Source organism: Aotus nancymaae, unplaced genomic scaffold, assembly GCF_030222135.1.
Source record: "Aotus nancymaae isolate 86718 unplaced genomic scaffold, 86718_ANA_hifiasm-v0.15.2.pri h1tg000076l, whole genome shotgun sequence".
Lineage (NCBI taxonomy): Eukaryota > Metazoa > Chordata > Mammalia > Primates > Aotidae > Aotus > Aotus nancymaae.
The window spans coordinates 15923688-15944393 of record NW_026988491.1 but is presented as its reverse complement, the minus strand read 5'-3'; the positions used below and the strand labels follow the sequence as shown (position 1 = coordinate 15944393).

The following is a 20706-nucleotide window of genomic DNA, read 5'->3' as shown; positions in this document are numbered from 1 at the left end:
AAAAAAATAAAGGTGAATTCCAGGCATGAGCTTTCCACAGTGAAGTGGGGCTTCCTTGACTCGTCCACCCCCCTCTTCTCCCCAGGTGCGCAGCCCGCGTCGCCCATCCCAGGCGCGCCAAGGCGACGGGAGCCGCGCTCTCTAGGACCCGAGGAGGAAGGGCTGCAGGGAGAGGGTGCCTCCAGCGGGTGCTGCCGCGAGCGGCCGGCCGAGGGGCTGGAAATGAAAGTAAAGCGCTCCGGAGCCACATGGACGGAGCTGCCGGGGCGGCGGCGCCGGGAGCAGGATGCGGCCGCCCGTAATTAAATAGCATTTACTCTTATTATTACTAATAATAATAATAATAACGTAATCATACCTCTAGTCATAGCATACCATTTATCGGGCTCGGCGCAGACCCGCGGGAAGCGCAGCCCGGCGGAGGTGAGTGCTTGGCGCGGCCCGAGCCCCGCGGGGCAGAGGCCGGGGCCACCGCGTCCGGGGCCGCCCGCGCGCGACGGTTCGGGGCCGCCTGGGCCGGGCCGGACCGGACCGGGGAGGAGCCGCCCAGAGCCCTGTCCAGGCCGGGGCTGCGCGCCGGGCCACCTGGAAAGTGGGATTTTGCAGAAAATAAATTGTCTCTAAACCCCCATTTCCTCCTTTTTTGGGGATCCCGGTCCCCGTACCCTACCCCAAAGTTTCTAAGTTACGGTGCGGCCGGGGGCACCTACCCTGGGGAGACTTGGCCGCCCCTGCAGCCCCCAGGAGCTGTGTTGGAATTTTCGTGGGGCCCTTCCGGCGTCCGGAGCTTCTGGGGTCCCCGGATGCTCTGCCGACTCCCGCCCAGGGGGTCTCGGAGACTGGCAGGGGAGTCGCTGGCAGGGCCCCCCCTTCCTTTTGTGTTCGCCTTGGCTCCGCAGCACCCGGAGTTGGAGGGGCCGCGGCGAGGGCCGGGGAGCGCGGCCGCCAGACGGGCCACCCCTGTCGGCTGCGGCGGCCACGCGAGCCCGGGGATCCGGGGCCTGCAGCCGGGCCCGCGGGAAGGGGGTGGCAGGAAAGGGGGGCGCGGTCTGGGCCTGCTGGGCAGGGGGGCGTTTCCGGTTGCAGGATCAGTTTCTGGGCTCCGAGGCCTGTGGGAGGCCCGTGGCCGTCCAGGGAGTGAGTGCTAGGGGGCTTCGGATGTCGGCTCTGGCGCCTGAGAGGGGGTGCCTGATGGGGCTGGGGGCCTGGGAGCCGCGGACCCTGGCCTCATATCCCCATCCTGCCGCAGCGAGCCTGGGGGCCTCACTCCGGGCTTACTCCCTCCCCCTTTCCCTTCCTTTCTCCTTAATACTGTGTCTGATTTGGGTGTTTATAAGGCGCCTGGTTGGGGGGTCTTTCACAGACAAAGCCGTTTTCCCAGGAAGAGAAATGATCATGTAAAAACAGCTCCCTCTGATAGAACCTGATGTCTGCGTTGCCAACAGAGAATTGATGGGGAAGACTAGGGGGCTAGGGCCCTGCGTGGGGAGTCTGGGGGCTCGAAAAAGGGGGCTGGGCCTGAGTGGGGAGGGAGCTGGTGATCAGCCGTTTTGTTTCTTGGGTTGCTAGCCTTGGCATCAGACTCTGAACCCCAACTTCTTGCCATATTCCTCAGCATCTGCAGTTCAGCCTGGTGAAAATAGCAGAATGCAGATCCTTGAATTGTCACACAAATGAGATAATTATAGTACATGTAGCAACCGTGTTGGACACAAAATACTGGCGGAATCTTTAGTTCTACTACCAATACTCCCCCCTCACACACATACACCCATCCCCCTCCGTGGGGGTCTCCTTTCCCCACGTTCGCCTCCCATAGAAGTTGGACTGCCATGGAAGGTAGAAATGACACCTGGTTGACACTCGGATGGAGCATATTTGAGAAGTGGAGAGCCTTAAGGTGGGAAGAAGAAACCTGTGTCCAGGAGGGATGAGATCTGAGGATGGGAGAGAGACTTTGTTGTCCCTGAGCTGGGATAAAGTTTCTGTTCTGTGGATGCTGGGAGTTCTTAGCTGCTGGCTTTTGTATAGGTTGCACAGGAATGTGGATTTTGTTAGATTATTGTGAGGCTAAGAAGTTTGGTGGGATGCGCTGATCTCTCGAATCTTAGGTGTAGGAAAGCTGAGATGTCGGTTGAGACATGGGTAGAGAATCTGAAAATTATAACCTCTCAATCTGAAAATCATAATCCTTAAAATATCACTTTTTAGTTCACAACGAAAGGGCGGCCGGGCGTGGTGACTCATGCCTGGAATCCCAGCACTTTGGGAGGCCGAAGTGGGCGGATCAACCCAGGTCAGGAGTTTGAGACTAGCCTGGCCAACACGATGAAACCCCATCTGTACTAAAAATACAAAAATTAGCTGGGTGTGGTGGCGGGTGCCTATAATCCCAGCTACTTGACAGGCTGAGGCAGTAGAATCGCTTGAACCTGGGACATGGAGGTTACAGTGAGCCAGGATGGTGCCATTGCACTCCAGCCTGGCAGACAAGTGCAAGACTGAGTCTTAAAAAAAAAAAATCCAGCCGGGCACGGTGGCTCACGCCTGTAATCCCAGCACTTTGGGAGGCCGAGGTGGGTGGATCACAAGGTCAAGAGATCGAGACCATCCTGGTCAACATGGTGAAACCCCGTCTCTACTAAAAATACAAAAGATTAGCTGGGCATGGTGGTGCGTGCCTGTAATCCCAGCTACTCAGGAGGCTGAGGCAGGAGAATTGCCTGAACCCAGGAGGCGGAGGTTGCGGTGAGCCGAGATCGCGCCATTGCACTCCAGCCTGGGTAACAAGAGCGAGACCTGTCTCAAAAAAAAAAAAAAAAAAAAAGGCTTTCACATGTGTTGACTCATCTGTCCTCCATAGTAATTGTGTCAGGTAGACATTTTCCAGATGAGAAACCTTAGGCCGAACTGTGAATCTTGCTGGAAAGTCAGACGGCCGAGGTAGGATTCCCACACAGTTTTCTAGCTCTGAATCATCACCCTTTCCCAGGGTCCTGGGCTACCTTAGCAAGTGACTTTTCTTTTTCTTTTTTATTTTGAGACAAGGTCTCACTCTGTCACCCAGGCTGGAGTACATTAGTACAATCATAGTTCAATCTACTGGGCCCAAGCAATCTTCCTCTCCTGGCCTCCCAAAGGGACTGGGTTACAGGCATGAGCCACCAAGCCTGGCTCAAGTTTCTTTTCTTTTCTTTTTTTTTTTTTTAAATATGCTTTCCAAGTTGTTTGCTTTCTTTTTTATTTTTTTGGAGTCAGAGTCTTGCTCTGTCGCCAGGCGCCAGGCTGGAGTGCAGTGGCGCAATCTCAGCTCACTACAATCTCCACCTCCTGGGTTCAAGCAATTCTCCTGCCTCAGCCTCCCAAGTAGCTGGGACTACAGGCGCGCACCACCATGCCCAGCTAATTTTTGTATTTTTTAGTAGAGATGGGGTTTCACCATGTTGGCCAGGATAGTCTTGATCTCTTGACCTCGTGATCCGCCTACCTCGGCCTCCCAAAGTGCTGGGATTACAGGCGTGAGCCACCGCACACAGCCTCAAGTTTCTTTTCTTTCTTCTCCTTCCCACTTTCTCTCTTTCTCTCTTTTATTCAACGGAGTCTCACTCTATTGCCTAGGCTGGAGTGCAGTGGCTCCATCTCGGCTCACCGCAACCTCTACCTCCTGGGTTCAAGCAATTCTCCTGCCTCAGCCTCCTGAGTAGCTGGATTACCGGCATGCGCCACCACACCTGGCTAATTCTTGTATTTTTAGTGGAGACAGGGTTTCACCATGTTGGTCAGGCTGATCTCTAACTCTGTCCTCATGATCCGCCTGCCTTGGCCTCCCAAAGTGCTGGGATTAGAGGTGTGAGCCTCCGCGCTCAGCTCTTTCTTTCTTTGACAGAGTTTCTCTCTGTCAACCAGGCTGGAGTGCAGTGGCACGATCTTGGCTCACTGCAACCTCCCAGGTTCAAGCAATTCTCATGTCTCAGCCTCCTGAATAGCTGGGACTACAAGCACCCACCACCACACCCGGCTAATTTTTGTACTTTTAGTAGAGACAGGGTCTCGCCATGTTGCTCAGGCTGGTCTTGAACTCCTGGTCTCAACGTATCTGTGTATCTTGGCCTCCCAAAGTGCTGGGGTTACAGGCTTTGAGCCACCTCATGCCTGTCTGCAAGTTACTTTTCAAGTGCCTCTTGTGTAATGCTGTGGGGGAGGTTTGCGACTGAGTTAGTCATTTATTATCTGGCTGGAAAGTTCACTCTAGTGAACCAATGAGAACACAAGAATTCTGGGGTCAATGCATTGGGAGTGGAGAGAAGAGAGCTCAAGGTTATCTGGAAAAGTTAGAGAAGGCTTCTTCCAGGAAGTAGAATTTGAACTTGAAAAAATGGGGAGGCTTGCTACGGTGGAAAAGAAGGGAATTTCTGGGTTAGCCACAAGTGCTTCTGTGCTGGGAGATTGACTTGCATTATCTCTAATTGTTATCGTAGCTCCATGAGGGGTGGGCATTGTAATCTCCATTTCGCAGATGAAGAAATTGAGGGCCAGGCACAGTGGCTCATGCCTGTAATCCTAGCACTTTGGGAGGCCAAGGTGGGTGGATCACTTGAGGTCAGGAGTTCAAGACCAGCCTGGCCAACACGGCAAAACCCTGTCTCTACTAAAAATATAAAAATTAGCTAGGTGTTGTGGCACATGCCTGTAATCCCAGATACAGGGATTTGGGAGGCTGAGGCAGGAGAATTGCTTGAACCCAGGATGCGAAGGTTGCAGTGAGCCAAGTTCGTGCCACTGTACTCCTGCCTGGGCAACAGAGAGAGACTCTGGCTCAAAAAAAAAAAAAAAAAAAAGAAAGAAAGAATAAAAAAGAAATTGAGGGGCGTGGTGGCTCACGCCTGTAATCCAAGCACTTTGGAGACCAAGGCCGGCGGATCACCTGAGGTCGGGAGTTCAAGACCAGCCTGACCAACATGGTGAAACCCCGTCTTTAAAAAGAAAAAAAAAAAAAGAAATTGAGGAACATAGGATTTGTGTGCCCAGCCCAAGTTCAACCTGTAGGATTTGAACCCAGGCCTCTTGACTCTTAAGTATGCTCTGCCCTCTGCAACCACCTTCCTCTCAGATACTTAAGCAAGAACAGGGACCAGTCTGTAATCCCAGCACTTTGGGAGGCCAAGGCGAGCTGATCACTTGAGGTCAGGAGTTCAAGACCAGCCTGGCCAACGTGTTGAAACTCCATCTCCACGAAAAACACAAAAATTAGCCCGGCCTGGTGGCGGGCGCCTGTGATCCCAGCTACTAGGGAGGCTGAGACAGGAGAATCGCTTCAACCTGCAGGGTGGAGGTTGCACTGAGTCAAGATTGTACCACTGCACTCTAGCCTGGACGACAGAGTGAAACGCCATCTCAAAAAAAAAAAAGAAAGAAAAGAAAAACCCAGAGATCAGATGGTCTGAATTAGCAACTGCAACCAGGGTAGGGGGTTCAGGCTGAATGGTCAGCAAGCTCCCCAAGACCAAGGAGTTCTCCTGAACTGGCTATGTCCCAAGGCCCTGCAGGACTGGCCCAGTGAAAGCACTCTCAGTAGGTTTCTAACTGGAGAAGGCAGGATGGCAGTAGAAGGAGGACTGGTCCCTGAGCGTGTTCAGACTGGATCTGAGCAGGTTCGGTTCCTCAGTGCCTGCTGAGTGCAAACTCAGCACCCTGGAGGAGCTTGGAGCTTGGGATGAGATAGATATGGACCATTAATCTGAGCTTCCCAAGGACAGGAACTGGGTCTGATTCACCCTCTGTGCCTCCAGCCTCAGAGGTGGTGCCAGGATGACACACTCAGCCATTGTGTTGTCAAATTGAATTATGCCCCAGTGTAGAGGAGGAAGGTTTATTTTGCCCAAGAATGGAAGGTCTTCCTAGAAGTGCCATTTGAACATCTGAAGGATAGATTGAAAAGCCAGAGAAGGCCGGGCGCGGTGGCTCAAGCCTGTAATCCCAGCACTTTGGGAGGCCGAGGCGGGTGGATCACGAGGTCAAGAGATCGAGACCATCCTGGTCAACATTGTGAAACCCCGTCTCTACTAATACAAAAAAATTAGCTGGGCACGGTGGCGCGTGCCTGTAATCCCAGCTACTCAGGAGGCTGAGGCAGGAGAATTGCCTGAACCCAGGAGGCGGAGGTTGCGGTGAGCCGAGATCGCGCCATTGCACTCCAGCCTGGGTAACAAGAGCGAGACTCCGTCTCAAAAAAAAAAAAAAAAAAAAAAAGCCAGAGAAAAGGTGTTCTAAGCAGAGGCATTGACATGGACAAAGCCGGGGATGGTACAGCCACAGTCTAGTGGGCAGAAATGACTGGGTTCAAGTCAGGCTCTGCTGTCGTGATTCCTTCGATTCTCTGGGCCTCAATTTCCCCTTCGGAAAAGGAGCCCTAAGAGATTTGATGATATTTAATGATAACCCATGTCTGGGGGTCAGGATAAGAAACTCAGATGAAAGGAGCTAGAGGTATTTTAAAATTTTTATTAATTTAGCAATCACCAGTCCAGCAATTCTTTAGGCCCTGTTGTAAGTGCTTTTTCCCAAGTTAGCTTATTTCTTTTTTTTTTTTTTTTTTTTTGAGATGGAGTTACACTCTTATCACCCAGACTGGAGTGCAGTGGTGCGACCTCGACTCACTGCATCCTCCGCCTCCCTGGTTCCAGTGATTCTCCTATCTCTGCCTCACGAGTAGCTGGGATTACAGGTGTGCGCCAGCATGCCCAGTGAATTTTTGTATTTTTAGTAGAGACAGGGTTTCACCATGTTGGCCAGGCTGGTCTTGAACTCCAGACCCACCCACCTCAGTCTCCCACAGTGCTGGGATTGCAGGTATGAGCCACTGCACCCAGCCTTTATTTAATTCTTATAACAGCCCTAGAGGGAGGCACTATAAATATCCCCATTTTACAGGTGAAGAAACTGGCATAGAGAGGTTCAGTGAAGCGTAGAAGGGGCAAAGCTGCAGAGCCAACCCAGGATGTCTGGCTCTGGAGTTGGCCTGGTGTGGGCCTGGGAAGGGGCCTCTGGGGAGACCTGAGGTTGTTCAGATAGGGGGAATGCAGGTGGAGGCGGGTGGTGGGTGGAGGTGCTACAGCCAGAAGCTGGAGGCTCAGGCTGGGCTGATGAAGTGAGTACTGTGTCAGCTCCCAGGAGCCTCCACAGAAGCCAGCTCCTTTCATCACATTTCATGGCCCCTGGAAAACAAGCTTTTCCTTTCTGTTTCCTTTCTCTGTCAGCACCAGCTACAGACTCCTTCCCACCGAATTCATTCCCCCCAGGGAGACTGTTTCTTTGCAGGCGCGTTGGTTGTATTGGTGCCATCTCCCCACCAGGCTATGGAGGCCCAGAGGGAGGAACATTCCTGCATTCAGAACCCTGTCCCTTGAGAAACATCTAGTAACTTCAGTTCTGCAGCATCAAAGTGTCTCAGCATCAGAGGATGAGACAAGAGCTTGGTGGTGATCGTGGTGATACCATAGCAGCCCCCATATTAGTTAACAGCGCTGTATACCAGCATCGTGCTTGGTATTTCCTATGCCTTCTCTCATGAATCCACTTAACAGCTCTTTGAGACAGGAACAATCATTAGCAGCCCCATCTTGTAGTTGAGGAGCCTGAGGGTCAGAGAGACTAAGTAACACTGCTGAGATTACGCAGCTGACATAGAGAAGGGAGTCAGATGAAGCCATTTGACATCTCAGGTCTTAGCTGCCATGCAGGAGACAGCCTTCAGGTTACTTCCAGTTTCCTCGAAGCGGTTTTCTTTTTCTTTTTTTTTTTTATAGACAGAGTTTCGCTTTTGTTGCCCAGGCTGGAGTGCAGTGGTGCAATGTCAGCTCACTGCAACCTGCGCCTCCCAGGTTCAAGCGATTCTTCTGCCTCACCCTCCCGAGTAGCTGGGACTATAGGCGCATGCCACCATGCCCAGCTAATTTTTGTATTTTTAGTAGAGACAGGGTTTTTTCTTATTGTTCAGGCTAGTCTCAAACTCCCAACCTCAGGTGATCTGCCTGCCTCGTCCTCCCAAAGTGCTGGGATTACAGGTGTGAGCCACCGCGCCCAGCAGAAGCTCTTTTCTTATTAGTCTGGAGATTCTAACTACCACCAGTATTTGTATCCTGTTTTGTCTAAAGTCTGTCATTAATTGTCATGACCATCTTTCGAGGTAAAGTAAGAGGTGTTCCTATTTTTCAGAAAAAAAGACTGAGGCATCTCCCACCTGCTGACCCTTCCTACCCAGTCCACACTGTGACTTGGGAAGGAAACAGGGTACTGGATTCTCTGAGACCAAGAACCGTGTCTTCCAGTTGGTTTGTGTTTCTGAAGTGCCAGGGCCGGCCGATGATCATTCCTTGAGCACATCCTGTGAGCGCTGTGGGGAAGGTGGGGGCTCTGGCCCTCCTGGGGTTTTCAGAGGTCGCCCTGGTTCAGCTATGCTCTTGTTCCCTGAGCTTCCCTCAGTCATGCCCTCTCCCTCCACAGGCCGAGGAACACAGGGCAGGGAGCCCGAAGTCCCGAGTTTCATTCCCAACTCCTGCACATGCTGGCTGCGTGATGGGGGCACGATCTTTTTGTCATTCTTGGCTTCTATCTCCTTTTCTGTGAAATGGCCCTACTGATCCAATCGAATCTGCGTCAGGGGTTGTAGGTGTCTTGATAATTTAATAGCCTTCAGAATATTCCTGAATCTTCTTCACTGTCTGCCTTGATCCAAGCTTGGACCACTGCAGTAGCCTCCTAACCAATCTCCCAGCATCCTCTCTTGTCATCCATCCTCCCTGCAGTAACCAAAGGGATCTTCTTGCAAAATAAATAAGCTCCTGTCAGCCAGGCATGCTGGCTCACACCTGTAATCCCAGCACTTTGGGAGACCGAGGCAGGCAGATCACGAGGTCAGGAGTTCCAGACCATCCTGGCCAACATGGTGAAACCCTGTTTCCACTAAAAATAGAAAAATTAGCTGGGCATGGTGGTAGGTGCCTGCTGTAATCCAGCTACTCAGGGGGGTGGTACAGCAGGAGAATCACTTGAAACTGGAAGGCAGAGGTTGCAGTGAGCCGAGATTGTGCCACTGCACTTCAGCCTGAGCAACAAGAGTAAAACTCTGTCTCAAAAAAATAAAAATAAATAAATAAATAAATAAGCTTCTGTCACTCTGGTGCTGAAAACTCTCCCACAGTCTCCTGACTCACGCAAAACACAGCTCTGGTTCCTGGCATGGCCTGTGAGTGACTCTATAACCAACCTCACCTGCCCCTTGCACTTTGCCTCCCACGTGGCTTGCCCTTGCTTGGGTGCTGCAGCCCTGCTGGCCTTCTGAGTTTTCCTGGAACATTAACACCTTGTTCCCACCTCAGGGCCGTTGCCTGTACCCTGCTCCCTCCTAGGTAGGTGCCCTCTTACCTTACCTCCCATCTTCCATGGCTGGCTCTTTGTCTCTTTTAAATACCAGCTTCCTCTTAAGGGCCTGCCCTAAACTCCCAGTCTGCTTTCTTTCTTTTTTCCTTTTTTGAGATAAAGTCTCACTCTTTCGCCCAGACTAGAGTACACTAGTGTGATCTCGGCTCACTACAACCTTGACCTCCTGCGTTGAAGCGATTCTCCTGCCTTAGCCCCCTAAGTAGCTAGCATTATAGGTGCCCACCACCACGCACAGCCTAATTTTTGTATTTTTTAGTAGAGATGGGGGTTTCATCATGTTGGCCAGGCTGGTCTTGAACTCCTGGCCTCAAGTGATCCGCCCACTTTGGCCTCCCAAAGTGCTGGGATTACAGGGGTGAGCCGCTGCGCCTGGTCCTGTTGTACTTTCCATCACTCCATGCCATGTTTCCTGCTTCAGCTTCGTGACTCTCATCTCTATTTTTACTTGTCATGTGCATTTCACGCTGATTTATTTGTCTTCCCACCCAAGGATGACAAGCTCCCCCAGACCAGGGACTTTATTAACTGTGTTCCCTTAGCACCTGGTAGGGCCCCTTGCTGTAAAGGTGCTTCATAGTTATTTGCTGAATAAATGAATAACAGGTTGGCCACAGAATAGCCCTTGCCAAACAGCCCAGGACTGGGCAGAGAAACTGCAAAGAAATCGGCATTGACTGAATGAAAACTTATCGGATAATTATGTCCATTGTGAGCTGGGAGCCGTGGCTCATGCCTGTGATGCCAGCAGTTTGGGAGGCCAAGATGGGCGATCACCTGAGGTTGAGAGTTCGAGACCAACCCTACCAACATGGAGAAACCCCGTCTCTACTGAAAATACAAATATTGGGTGGGCATGGTGGCGCATGCCTGTAATCCCAGCTACTTGGGAGGCTGAGGCAGGAGAATCGCTTGAACCCAGGAGGCGGAGATTGCTGTGAGCCAAGATGGCACCATTGCACTCTAGCCTGGGCAACAAGAGCGAGACTCTGTCTCAAAAAAAAAAAATTATGTCTATAATTTTTTTTTTTTTTTAGACAGTGTCTCGCTCTGTTGCCAGGCACCAGGCTGGAGTGCCGTGGCGCAATCTCGGCTCACTGCAACCTCCGCCTCCCGGGTTCAAGCAATTCTCCTGCCTCAGCCTCCCAAGTAGCTGGGACTACAGGCGCACGCCACCACACCCAGTTAATTTTTGTATTTTTAGTAGAGACGGGGTTTCACCATGTTGGCCAGGATGGTCTCGATCTCTTGACCTGGTGATCCGCCCGCCTCAGCCTCCCAAAGTGCTGGGATTACAGGCTTGAGCCACTGCGCCCGGCCTATAATTTTTTTTTTCCAGCAAGCAGAGCAGCGCTGGAAACTCTTGATGCCACGGGTGCACCACAAGGATTTCAAGCTCCCTAGGAGCAGGAGCAGTGACTAATCAGCTTCTCAAGGGGAACAAAGTACACCACAGTGTTAGGCAGTCCCTCTGAGCTATGGGCCTCTGGGTGACTCTGGTTTATTTTTTAATACTTGCCTATAATTTCCAAAGCTTTTACAATGACCTTCTGTTCCTTTTTTTTTTGAGACGGAGTTTTGCTCTTGTTGCCCAGACTGGAGTGCAATGGTGTGATCTCGGCTCACCACAGCCTCTGCCTCCAGTTTTGAAGTGATTCTCCTGCCTCAGCCTCCCAAGTAGCTGGAATTACAGGCATAAGCCACCATGCCTGGCCAATGACCTTCTGTCACTTTCTGTTTTAAAAAGGGAGTTAGTATTTTTTAAGCATCTTACTTTAAGCACCACATCTGGTGGGTCTTGATAAAGACATTGGAGCAGGGCCAGATGCGGTGGCTCATGCCTGTAATCCCAGCACTTTGGGAGGCCAAGGTGCACAGATCACTTGAGGTCAGGAGTTTGAGACCAGCCTGGTCAACATGGTGAAACCCCATCTCTACTAAAAATACAAAAAAAAAAAAAAAATAGCTGAGTGTGGTGATGCACACCTGTAGTCCTAGTTATTCGGAGGCTGAGGCAGGAGAATTGCTTGAACCTGGGAGGTGGAGGTTGCAGTCAGCCGAGATCAAGCTACTGCACTCTAGCCTGGGTGACAGAACAAGACTCTGTCTCAAAAAAAAAAAAAAAAAAGCTGGAGCCCAGGCTCCTGGAGACAGGGATGTGGGTTTCAACTATTCCTGCTCAGTTTGGCCCCAGGTTGTCAGGAGGGTAAGACAAGATTATGAAAGTAGAAGCCCTTTGTAAGCAGAATGCTGCTGGAGGGAAGAGGAGTATGCTTTGCTACTGACTCCTAGTTTAGTTTATGGGGTAGGGACCAGGAAGTTGGGGAGGTCTGGGGAAGTTTCCAGCACTTTGGTTTCTGTTCAAGTGGCCAGTTGACTAGAACACAAGCTGCAGGCTGCCATTCCACATTCATTCCTGGAGCCAGGGGCCCTGCCGGTAGCTCCTGCTTTCTTCCTCAGCAGCAGTGTGGCCTTGGGAGAGTCACAGATTCGCTCTGTGAAAAGTGGGGTAATTAACACCCACCTTTGAGACGATTGTGTGGTTAAATAATATGATTCATTAAAATAAGGCTTCTAAATCTTTTCAGACCTTTCTTTCTTTTTTTTTTGGACCTGTCATGTTTTCACGTTTTCTTTTTTTTATTTTTTATTTTATTTTATTTATTTATTTTTTGTGATGGAGTCTCACTTTGTTGCCCAGGCTGGAGTGCAGTGGCACAATCTTGGCTCACTGCAACCTCTGCCTCCTGGGTTCAAGCAATTCTCCTGCCTCAGCCTCCCGAGTAGCTGGGAATACAAGCGTACGCTACCACACCTGGCTAATTTTCATATTTTTAGTAGAAACGGGGTTTCACTGTATTGGTCACGCTGGTCTTGAACTCCTGACCTCGTGATCCGCCCGCCTCAGCCTCCCAAAGTGCTGGAATTACAGGCATGAGCCACCATACCCGGCCGACCTGCCATGTTTTTAAATGTATAAAGTGCCAGCCTAGGCGACATGGCAAAACCCTGTCTCTACAAAACTTACAAAAAGTCAGCCAGGCATGCCTGTGGACCCAGCTATTCAGGAAGCTGAAGGTGAGAGGATCTCTAGAAGCCAGGAGGCAGAGGTTGCAGTGAGCTGAGATCATGCTACTGCAGTCCCGCCTAGATGGCAGAGCAGGACCCTGTCTCAAAAACAAAAGTATAGGCCGGGCGCAGTGGCTCACGTCTGTAATCCCAGCACTTTGGAAGGCTGACGCAGGAAGATCACGAGGTCAGGAGTTTGAGACCAGCCTGGCCAACAAAGTGAAACCCTGTCTCTACTAAAAAGATACAAAAAACTATCTGGGTGTGGTGGCAGGTGCCTGTAATCCCAGCTACTTGGGAGGCTGAGGCCGGAGAATCACTTGAACTCGGGGGGCAGAGGTTGCAGTGAGCAGAGATCACACCACTGCACTCCAATCTGAGCGACAGTGCACGACTCTGACTCAAACAAACAAACTAAAACTGTAAAGTGAAATACACAGGATTACAAAGGAAAACAGTTATCTCGGATTATAGTATCAATTAAAAAACCAGATCTAGCAGTCTAATGTAACTACTCTAATTTCAAAGGTGATAAGGGTGAACATTTCGTTATATGTGCAGTAACTGAAACGTGATAGGAAAAGATTCTGGCGGTGACTGGGTCACAGGTGGCTTAAAGATATTCCTGCCATGTGTTGCCTACATTCATAATTGGAAGGAGTGCTAAACGTCAGGGAGGTGTTAGTGAAAGCCAGGTTGTAAACGTTTTCCTTGAGTTCTCTCCATTTAGAATCTCTGCCATAGAAGGTACTTGACATATTGAAGGTAACTCCCAGAAGTGAGGTTCTGACCACCTTGGAGCAGACCTGACCACCTTAGAGCAGAGGGTCCTCAGGGTGGGCACACATGCCATGTGAGGACTGTGGGGAAGGGCTATCTGCAGGCCTGGAATGCTGACTAATAGAGTTAAAGATGGCAAAATTAGACCTTTCCTAGTCTCTCTAAGGAAGCCATCAAGAGCCCAGTGAGTCAGGAGAAGTGCCGGGTGTCTTTAGAGATGACATAACCTCACATAGTGTTCATGTGCTGTGTCCCGTGTCTGCAGTCTGGACTGATTGCAACTCTTTCATTAAACCTGGGAAAGTGAGTGCAAGGGGGTGGGGTGTGCCTGGAGGCAGCCTGGTGTGGGAGTAGGGGTGGGGTGGAATGGGGGAGGTGTGGGGCTGGGGAGAGGAGGACTGTCAGGTAGACAGGTGACAGAATGTGGGCTCTAGAGGCCAACTGCCAGGTCAAATCCCAGTTCCGTTATCACTTACCAGCTCTGTAACCGCGGCAAGTTGTTTCACCTCTTTGTACCTTACTTTCCTCATCATAAGACGGGGAAGTAATGGTACGTTCTTATGGGATGTTGTGAGGATTATTATATTTAAAGCTTTTAGAGCAGTTTCTGGTAGGAGAAAGAACTTAACAAATGATGACTGAGGCTGTGTGTAGTGGCTCACGCCTGTCATCCTAGTTCATTGGAAGGCCTAGTTGGGAAGATCGCTTGAACAGAGGAGTTCAAGGCCAGCCTAGCAACAAAGTGAGACACCATCTCTACTAAAAATTAAAAATTAACCAGGTGCAGTGGCTTGTGCTCCAGTTATTCAGGAGGCTGAGGCAGGAGAATCACTTGAGCCAGGATGTTGAAGCTGCAGTGAGCTATGATGGTGCCATTGCACTCCAGCCTGGGTGACAGAGTGAGACCCTGTCTCTAAAAAAAGAAAGAAAGAAAGAAAGAAATGGGCCGGGCATGGTGGCTCATGCCTGTAATCCCAGCACTTTGGGAGGCTGAGGTGGGTGAATCACCTGAGGTCAGGAGTTCAAGACCAGCCTGGCCAACATGGTGAAACCCTGTCTCTACTGAAAATACAAAAATTAGCTGGGTGTGGTGGCAGGCACCTGTAATCCCAGCTACTTGGAAGGCTGAGGCAGGTGGATCACTTGAGGTCAGGAGTTTGAGACCAGCCTGACCAACCTTGTGAAACCCAGTCTCTACCAAAAATACAGAATTAGCCAGGTGTGGTGGCGCATGCCTGTAATTCCAGCTACTCAGGAGGCTGAGGCAGGAGAACTGCTTGAACCCAGGAGGCAGAGGTTGTGGTGAGCCAAGATGTGCTATTGCGCTCCAGCCTGGGCAAGGGAGCAAAACTCCATCTCAAAAAAAAAAAAAAAACATGACTGATAGCATCCTCACTCTTTTTCTAAGATCCATGAGTACTACCTACTCAAAATAGGTTTCCCGAAGTTTCTTTTTCTTTTCTTTTCTTTTTTTTTTTTTTTTAAAAAAAACGGGGTTTCACCATGTTGGTCAGGCTGGTCTTGAACTCCTGACCTCAGGTGATCCACCCACCTTGGCCTTCAAAGTGCTTGGATTACAGGCGTAAGCCACCACGCATGGCCTTTTCTTTTTCTTTTGAGATGGAGTTTCGCTCTGTCGCCCAGTTTGGAATGCAGTGGTGCGATCTCAACATCCACCTCCCTGGTTGAAGTGATTCACTTACCTGAGCTTCTCGAGTAGCTGGAATTACAGGCGCCTGCCATCATGCCCAGATAATTTTTTGTACTTTTAGTAGAGACGGGGTTTCACCACAATTGGCCAACATAGTCTTGAACTCCTGACCTCAAGTGATCCATGCACCTCAGCTTCCCAAAGTGCTGCGATTACAGGCGAATGAGCCACCGCACCCGGTCCCCCAACAGTTTATTTGGGCTGCTTAAAGATGAATCAGATACAGTGTCTGCCTTCAAGGAGCTCATAGTTTAGGGAGAGATGGTGACATAAGCACATAGTTTCAGTTATTGAGGATGAGCACAGTGGTTGCAGTGAGCTTGGGGTAGTGCGCGCAATAGTGGTTGGGGAAAGAAGCCTTCCTGGTAGAGGAGCCACTTTGGCTGAGCTTTAGAGAAGTGGTGGGCATTAAGCCAGGGTGGGAAGCAGTGGGCGTGGAGGATGCCCTACTCAGCTGGCAGCTTGGACGGGAAGCCGATGGTCCATTGTTGCAGGAGTATGACTTTCCAGGCGGGCTGTGGGGCAGAAAGAGGCCAGACATGCCCTGCGGTACTGCATGAACCAGGATGAGAGCTCGGACTTTGTTCTAGTAGTGTTGTCATGGAAAGTTCTGTTTGTTTTTTAACTTTTTATTCACAAGAAGTTACAAAAATAGTACAAAGAATTCCCTTTACCTAGCTTCCCTGAATAGTGATATCCTGTATGGTCCAGAAAATTGGAATTGGTACATTACTAGGCTACAGTGCTTACTTAGTTTTCACCCTTTTTTTTTTTTTTTTTTTTTTTGAGACAGAGTCTCACTCTGTTGCCAGGCACCAGGCTGGAGTGCAGTGGCACAATCTTGGCTCACTGCATCCTCCGCCTCCCGGGTTCAAGCAATTCCTGCCTCAGCCTCCTGAATAGCTGAGATTACAGGCACGCGCCACCATGCCTGACTAATTTTTTTTTTGTATTTTTAGTAGAGACGGGGTTTCACCATCTTAGCCAGGCTGGTCTTGAATTCCTGACCTTGTGATCCACTCGCCTCAGCCTCCCAAAGTGCTGGGATTACAGGCGTGAGCCACCGCGCCCGGCCCAGTGTTGGTAACTGTTAAGTCTTCTCAGACTCTAGGGCTGGAGGACAGATGCAGCAGCATTTCTCTCTGACCACTGTGGATTTATGGGAGAGCCACGGGGCTGAGCAGGACCTGAGAGGGTAATGGGGCCATTGCTCCCTGTGGCATAAGCCGCTGTGGGTGCCAGCAGAGATTCGGGTGAAGTGAATCATCAGAGGCTCCGGGCAGCAGAGTTTTGTAAGACCCTCATGCTGTATTTGAGGTTAGCAGGGCTGTGAGGAGGCTGGTCCAGTCGTCTGGGATAGGCAGCCACCGCAGGTGGTGGTAGGGGGTGTGGGATTGTGACCCAGGTCAACGTGGGAGGGTTTGGTGGCCACTGGCTATGGCTGTGTGCTTTGGTGCTGGTGGTCAGGTGCACAAGGGCCTTCTCCCCTCCCACCACTTCCCCAGTTGGTGCTGGGCTGTGCTGTGTGGTAACTGGGTGCATCCTCGCCTCCCCTATGAGATCAGTGCTCTTCCAGGGCAAGGACTGACCACTGCCCCCACCCGTGGCTCCCCAGCTCCCAGTAAACATTGGATGAATGAGTGTCCCATGGGCTCAGTTAATGGGATCAGGAGAGACTGGGTGCAGGAGTTAGGCTCTGCAGGGTGGTGGGTTTCACTCAAAGGGTAGAGCGGAGCCTGCTGCATTGGTGGAAGGAACCATGAGAGCGAAGGCCAGGAGGCAGGAAGACCACCAGCAGCTTGTTGGAGCCTGGGCCTGGAGTCTGGTATGGGGAAGATGAGGGCTAGTTTCACAGACAGGGGAGCTGAGGACAGAGAGACCAACCCAGAGGCCTGCTGGGCAGGGGGCGGGCAGCCAAGGGCCACAACTGCTAGCCTCCTGTACTAGGATGGGGTCACAGTAGTCATGTCCATCCCAGGGAACGCTTGCAGAGCTTTTTCTAAGGGGCAGAGCAGTGTTTGATAACACATTTTCCTGCAACTGTGGGACTGTTGATCTGTGCCAGGTACCCTGTCCACGGTGGCTCCTGAACCCTCAGCATGGCTGATGAGGCAAGAGCTGCCGTTAGCCTTACTTTCCCGGTAGGAGACAGAGGCCCAAAGTCACACCGTGAGTGTGAGCACTCGGCTTCACACCCAGGCCTGTCTGGGTCCAGAGCCCTGAACCAAGGCCTTCCAAGGCCAACAGATGTGTGGTGGGCACATGTCTAGGCCCGACCAATGCAAGGGCTGTTTATCTATTGGACTAAAAGCTCCCTTCAGGCAGCAACTATGTCAGAATCACCTCTGGCATCCCCAAAACTGGTCCAGCCCAGGCCCCTTGTGGACTGAATGGCAAGGACTGACCAGCCAGAAGGTGGGCTGTGGAAAGAGGGAGGAAGCTGAGATGGCCCCCAGGTCTGGAGGCCTTCTCTGGGCCCGGCTTCCTGTTCTGCCTGAGTGCAGGTGACATGTGTGCACTGTGGCATCTGCTGCGTGGCATTCCTCCTTGCAGACATCGCCGGGGCCGTCAGCTGAAAGGTCTAGCCTTACAGGGTCCTTTGAGCCCCTCTCTGCTGGTGTGGAGATGAGAAACTAGAAATAAAAGACATAAGACACAGATAGAGAAAGGAGAGTTTTCACACAGGAGTCTACTGCTAACCAAAGCGGAGTCCAGCAGTGGCCCCGAGTGTCCGCACACTCTGGGTTTTATTGAGTACAAAGCTAGAGGCAGGGTAGGTAAGGCGTGGCGTTGGTGGTCAGTGATAGGGTCACATACATCACGTGTCATATAGGTAGCCAAGATGAGGTAAGGAGCATAATGCATCAGCACTTTTCCATACTTGTCAAGAAAGAACAAAGACATTAAGATTTATATTACTTTTACTGATTATTCTTTTTTTTTTTTTTTAAGATGAGGTTTCACCATGATGGCCAGGCTGGTCTTGAACTCCTGACCTCAGGTGATCCACCCACCTCACCCTCCCAAAGTGCTAGGATTACAGGCGTGAGCCACTGCGCCCAGCTACTGATTATCTGTTCTAAGAGAAAAGGAACCAGGTGCAGAAGCAGAACATGAGAGTGAACATGGAACGTGACTGCTGAAGCACAGCATCACATAGAGACAATTAAGCCCCCAGATGTCTGTGGGGCTCCCTGACAGCCATCAGGCCTACCGCAAGAGCTTGGAGGAGCGGAGTTTTCTCCTAACTCCTCCGTCCTCTGGGAAAGGAGACCTCTCTGATAACTCCTTCCGCAGCTTGCTGAAGGCGCTGCAGCATAGGTACCATCCAGCAGTGCCCTCCAGCAGTTCTTACACAGGCATGACAGAGGGCTTAAAGCATCTTACCTTAGGTTCATTCCTTTCACAACATCACCCCAGGTTCACACTTCTAGACCTGAGAGGCATTAGTAAAAGAACTAAGATCATATATGAATAACTAAGATCACATATGAATGACCAAGATCACCTATGAATAACTACTATGGTTATATCTCTAGTTATTTTCTTCTTCATTATTTATATGGGAATAGGCTGAGGCTTCTGACTCCTGCCTCGGCACTTATGGGGTCTCCCCCCAACAATCAGCCGTGCACAGAGGGGCTGCCAGTGCATGTAAAAGGAAGCATGTCCTGGGGTTCAAATCCTGCCTCCGCCACATGCCAGCTCATGGCCGGGGCTCCCTGAGCTTGTTTCCTCCTTGGTAAAAAAAAAAAAAAATTAGCCAGGCATGGTGGTGGTGGTGTAATCCCAGCTACTCGAGAGGGTGAGGCAGGAGGATCACTTGAACCCAGGAAACGGAGGTTGCAGTGAGCCAAGATCACACCACTGGCCACTGTACTCCAGCCTGGGTAAAAATGAAAGTTTTTCCTTGAACTTGAAGGTGTCCCATGTGGTATTGTAGCTCAGTCCTGTGTGGGAAAGGGCAGGTGGCCTCTATGCCCCTTGTTCCTTGAGGGCACCACTCAATCTCAGAGTCCAGGGGGCTGTGGGTATGGAGGATAGTGCCCTCAGGGTGGTCGTCACCCTCAGGGACTCCTTTCCCAACCTGGGAAAGGGAATGAGAGTGGGAGTGAGAGCACCCAATCACAGGTCCCGTAAAGTTGGGGTGGCAGATGGCAACCCCGCTCTTGCTGACCAAGTGATGGACTGTGCTCTTTCCCCCAGAGACTGATGGAGAGGCAGAAACGGAAGGCGGACATCGAGAAGGGGCTGCAGTTCATTCAGTAAGCCTGCACTCGGTCTGGGCTGGGCGGGGCTGCTGGGAGGGCAGGGGTGGGTTCTCTGAGAGCCATGCCCTCCCAGCGCTACCTTTTCTTGCTGCTGAGTCTTTACTGCCAAGGCTCCTGTGTGTGCTGGGGTGTGGGGAGGTGGGAGAAGCCAAGGCAGGGCTGGCGTGGTCGGGCGTGAACTCTACATACACACACAGTCCCTGGCCCTGGTTACCCTTTGGTCTTGTCCAGTAGATAATTCTACGCTCACCTTTCACATTTGCACTCCCTGTTAATTCTCTTGCATGGCTGCACGAGTCTTCTGATAAGTCAATAGTCCCTGCTATGGAGCACTTACAGTCTCTGTGTCTTCTTTGAGACAGTCTCTCCTTGTTGCCCCAGCTGGAGTGCAGTGGTGCTCCTGACCTCCTGGGCTCAAGTAATCCTCTTGCCTCCACCTTTCTTGTAGTTGAGACCATAGGTGCACACCACCACACCCAGCTAATTTTTTTGTTTTTTGAGACAGTCTTGTTCTGTCACCCAGGCTGGAGTGCAGTGGCATGATCTCGGCTCACTGTAACCTCTTCCTCCCAGGTTCAAGCAATTCTCCTGCCTCCGCCTCTCGAGTACCTTGGGATTGCAGGCATGTGCCACCATTCCAGGCTAATTTTTGTATTTTTAGCAGAGATAGGATTTCGCCACGTTGGCCAGGCTGACTCTACCTCCTGGCCTTGTGATCTGCCTGCCTCGGCCTCCCAAAGTGCTGGGATTACAGGTGTGAGCCACTGCACCAGGCCAATTTTTTGATTTTTTTTTTTTTTTAGAGAGGGTCTTGCCATGCTGCCCAGGCTGGTCTCAAACTCCTGGGCTCAGGTGATCCTCCTGCCTCAGCCTCCCAAAGTGCTGGGATTACAGACATGAGCTACTGTGCCTGGCCAATCCATCATCTATTTAATCTTCACAACAGCCCAGTAAAGTAGGTAGCCTTATTTCCATTTTGCAGCTGAGGCTCAGAGAGGTTAAGCAACTTGTTTAAAGTCACGGAGCTGTTGAGGAATAGCATTCTAGCTCAGGCCTGGTTGACTCCAAAACTCACATTTTTTTGGTTTTTTTTTTTTGAGATGGAGTCTTGCTCTGTCGCCCAGGCTGGAGTGCAGTGGCACAATCTCGGCTCACTGCAACCTCCATCACCCGGGTTCAAGTGATTCTCCTGTCTCATCCTCCTGACTAGCTAGGACTACAGCGTGTGCCACCATGCCCAGCTAATTTTTTGTATTTTTAGTAGAGATGGGGTTTCACCATATTGGCCAGGCTGGTGTTGAACTCCTGACCTCAAGCAATCTGCCTACCTCAGCCTCCCAAAGTGCTGGGATTACAAAGTGCTGGGAATACAAAGTGCTGGGATTATAGGTATGAGCTGCTGCACGTGGCCCACATTCTTTCCATTGTATGCCTCTG

At 51.0% G+C, this 20706-nt stretch overlaps 1 protein-coding gene across 2 annotated transcripts in view; it reads left to right on the top strand.

Annotated features, from left to right (window-relative positions):
* Nucleotides 1–169: 169 nt before the first annotated feature.
* ZC3H7B (zinc finger CCCH-type containing 7B) overlaps nucleotides 170–20706 on the top strand; it is a 55809-nt gene continuing 35272 nt past the window's right edge. Inside the window, exons 1-2 of one of the 2 annotated variants that reach the window (XM_064368104.1) lie at nucleotides 170–423; nucleotides 19205–19263. In XM_064368104.1, coding sequence (XP_064224174.1) covers nucleotides 19211–19263 — 53 coding nt within the window. In that variant the 5' untranslated portion in view covers nucleotides 170–423; nucleotides 19205–19210. The remainder of the gene's footprint in view (nucleotides 424–19204; nucleotides 19264–20706) is intronic. The other variant, XM_012476658.2, reaches the window with a different exon arrangement.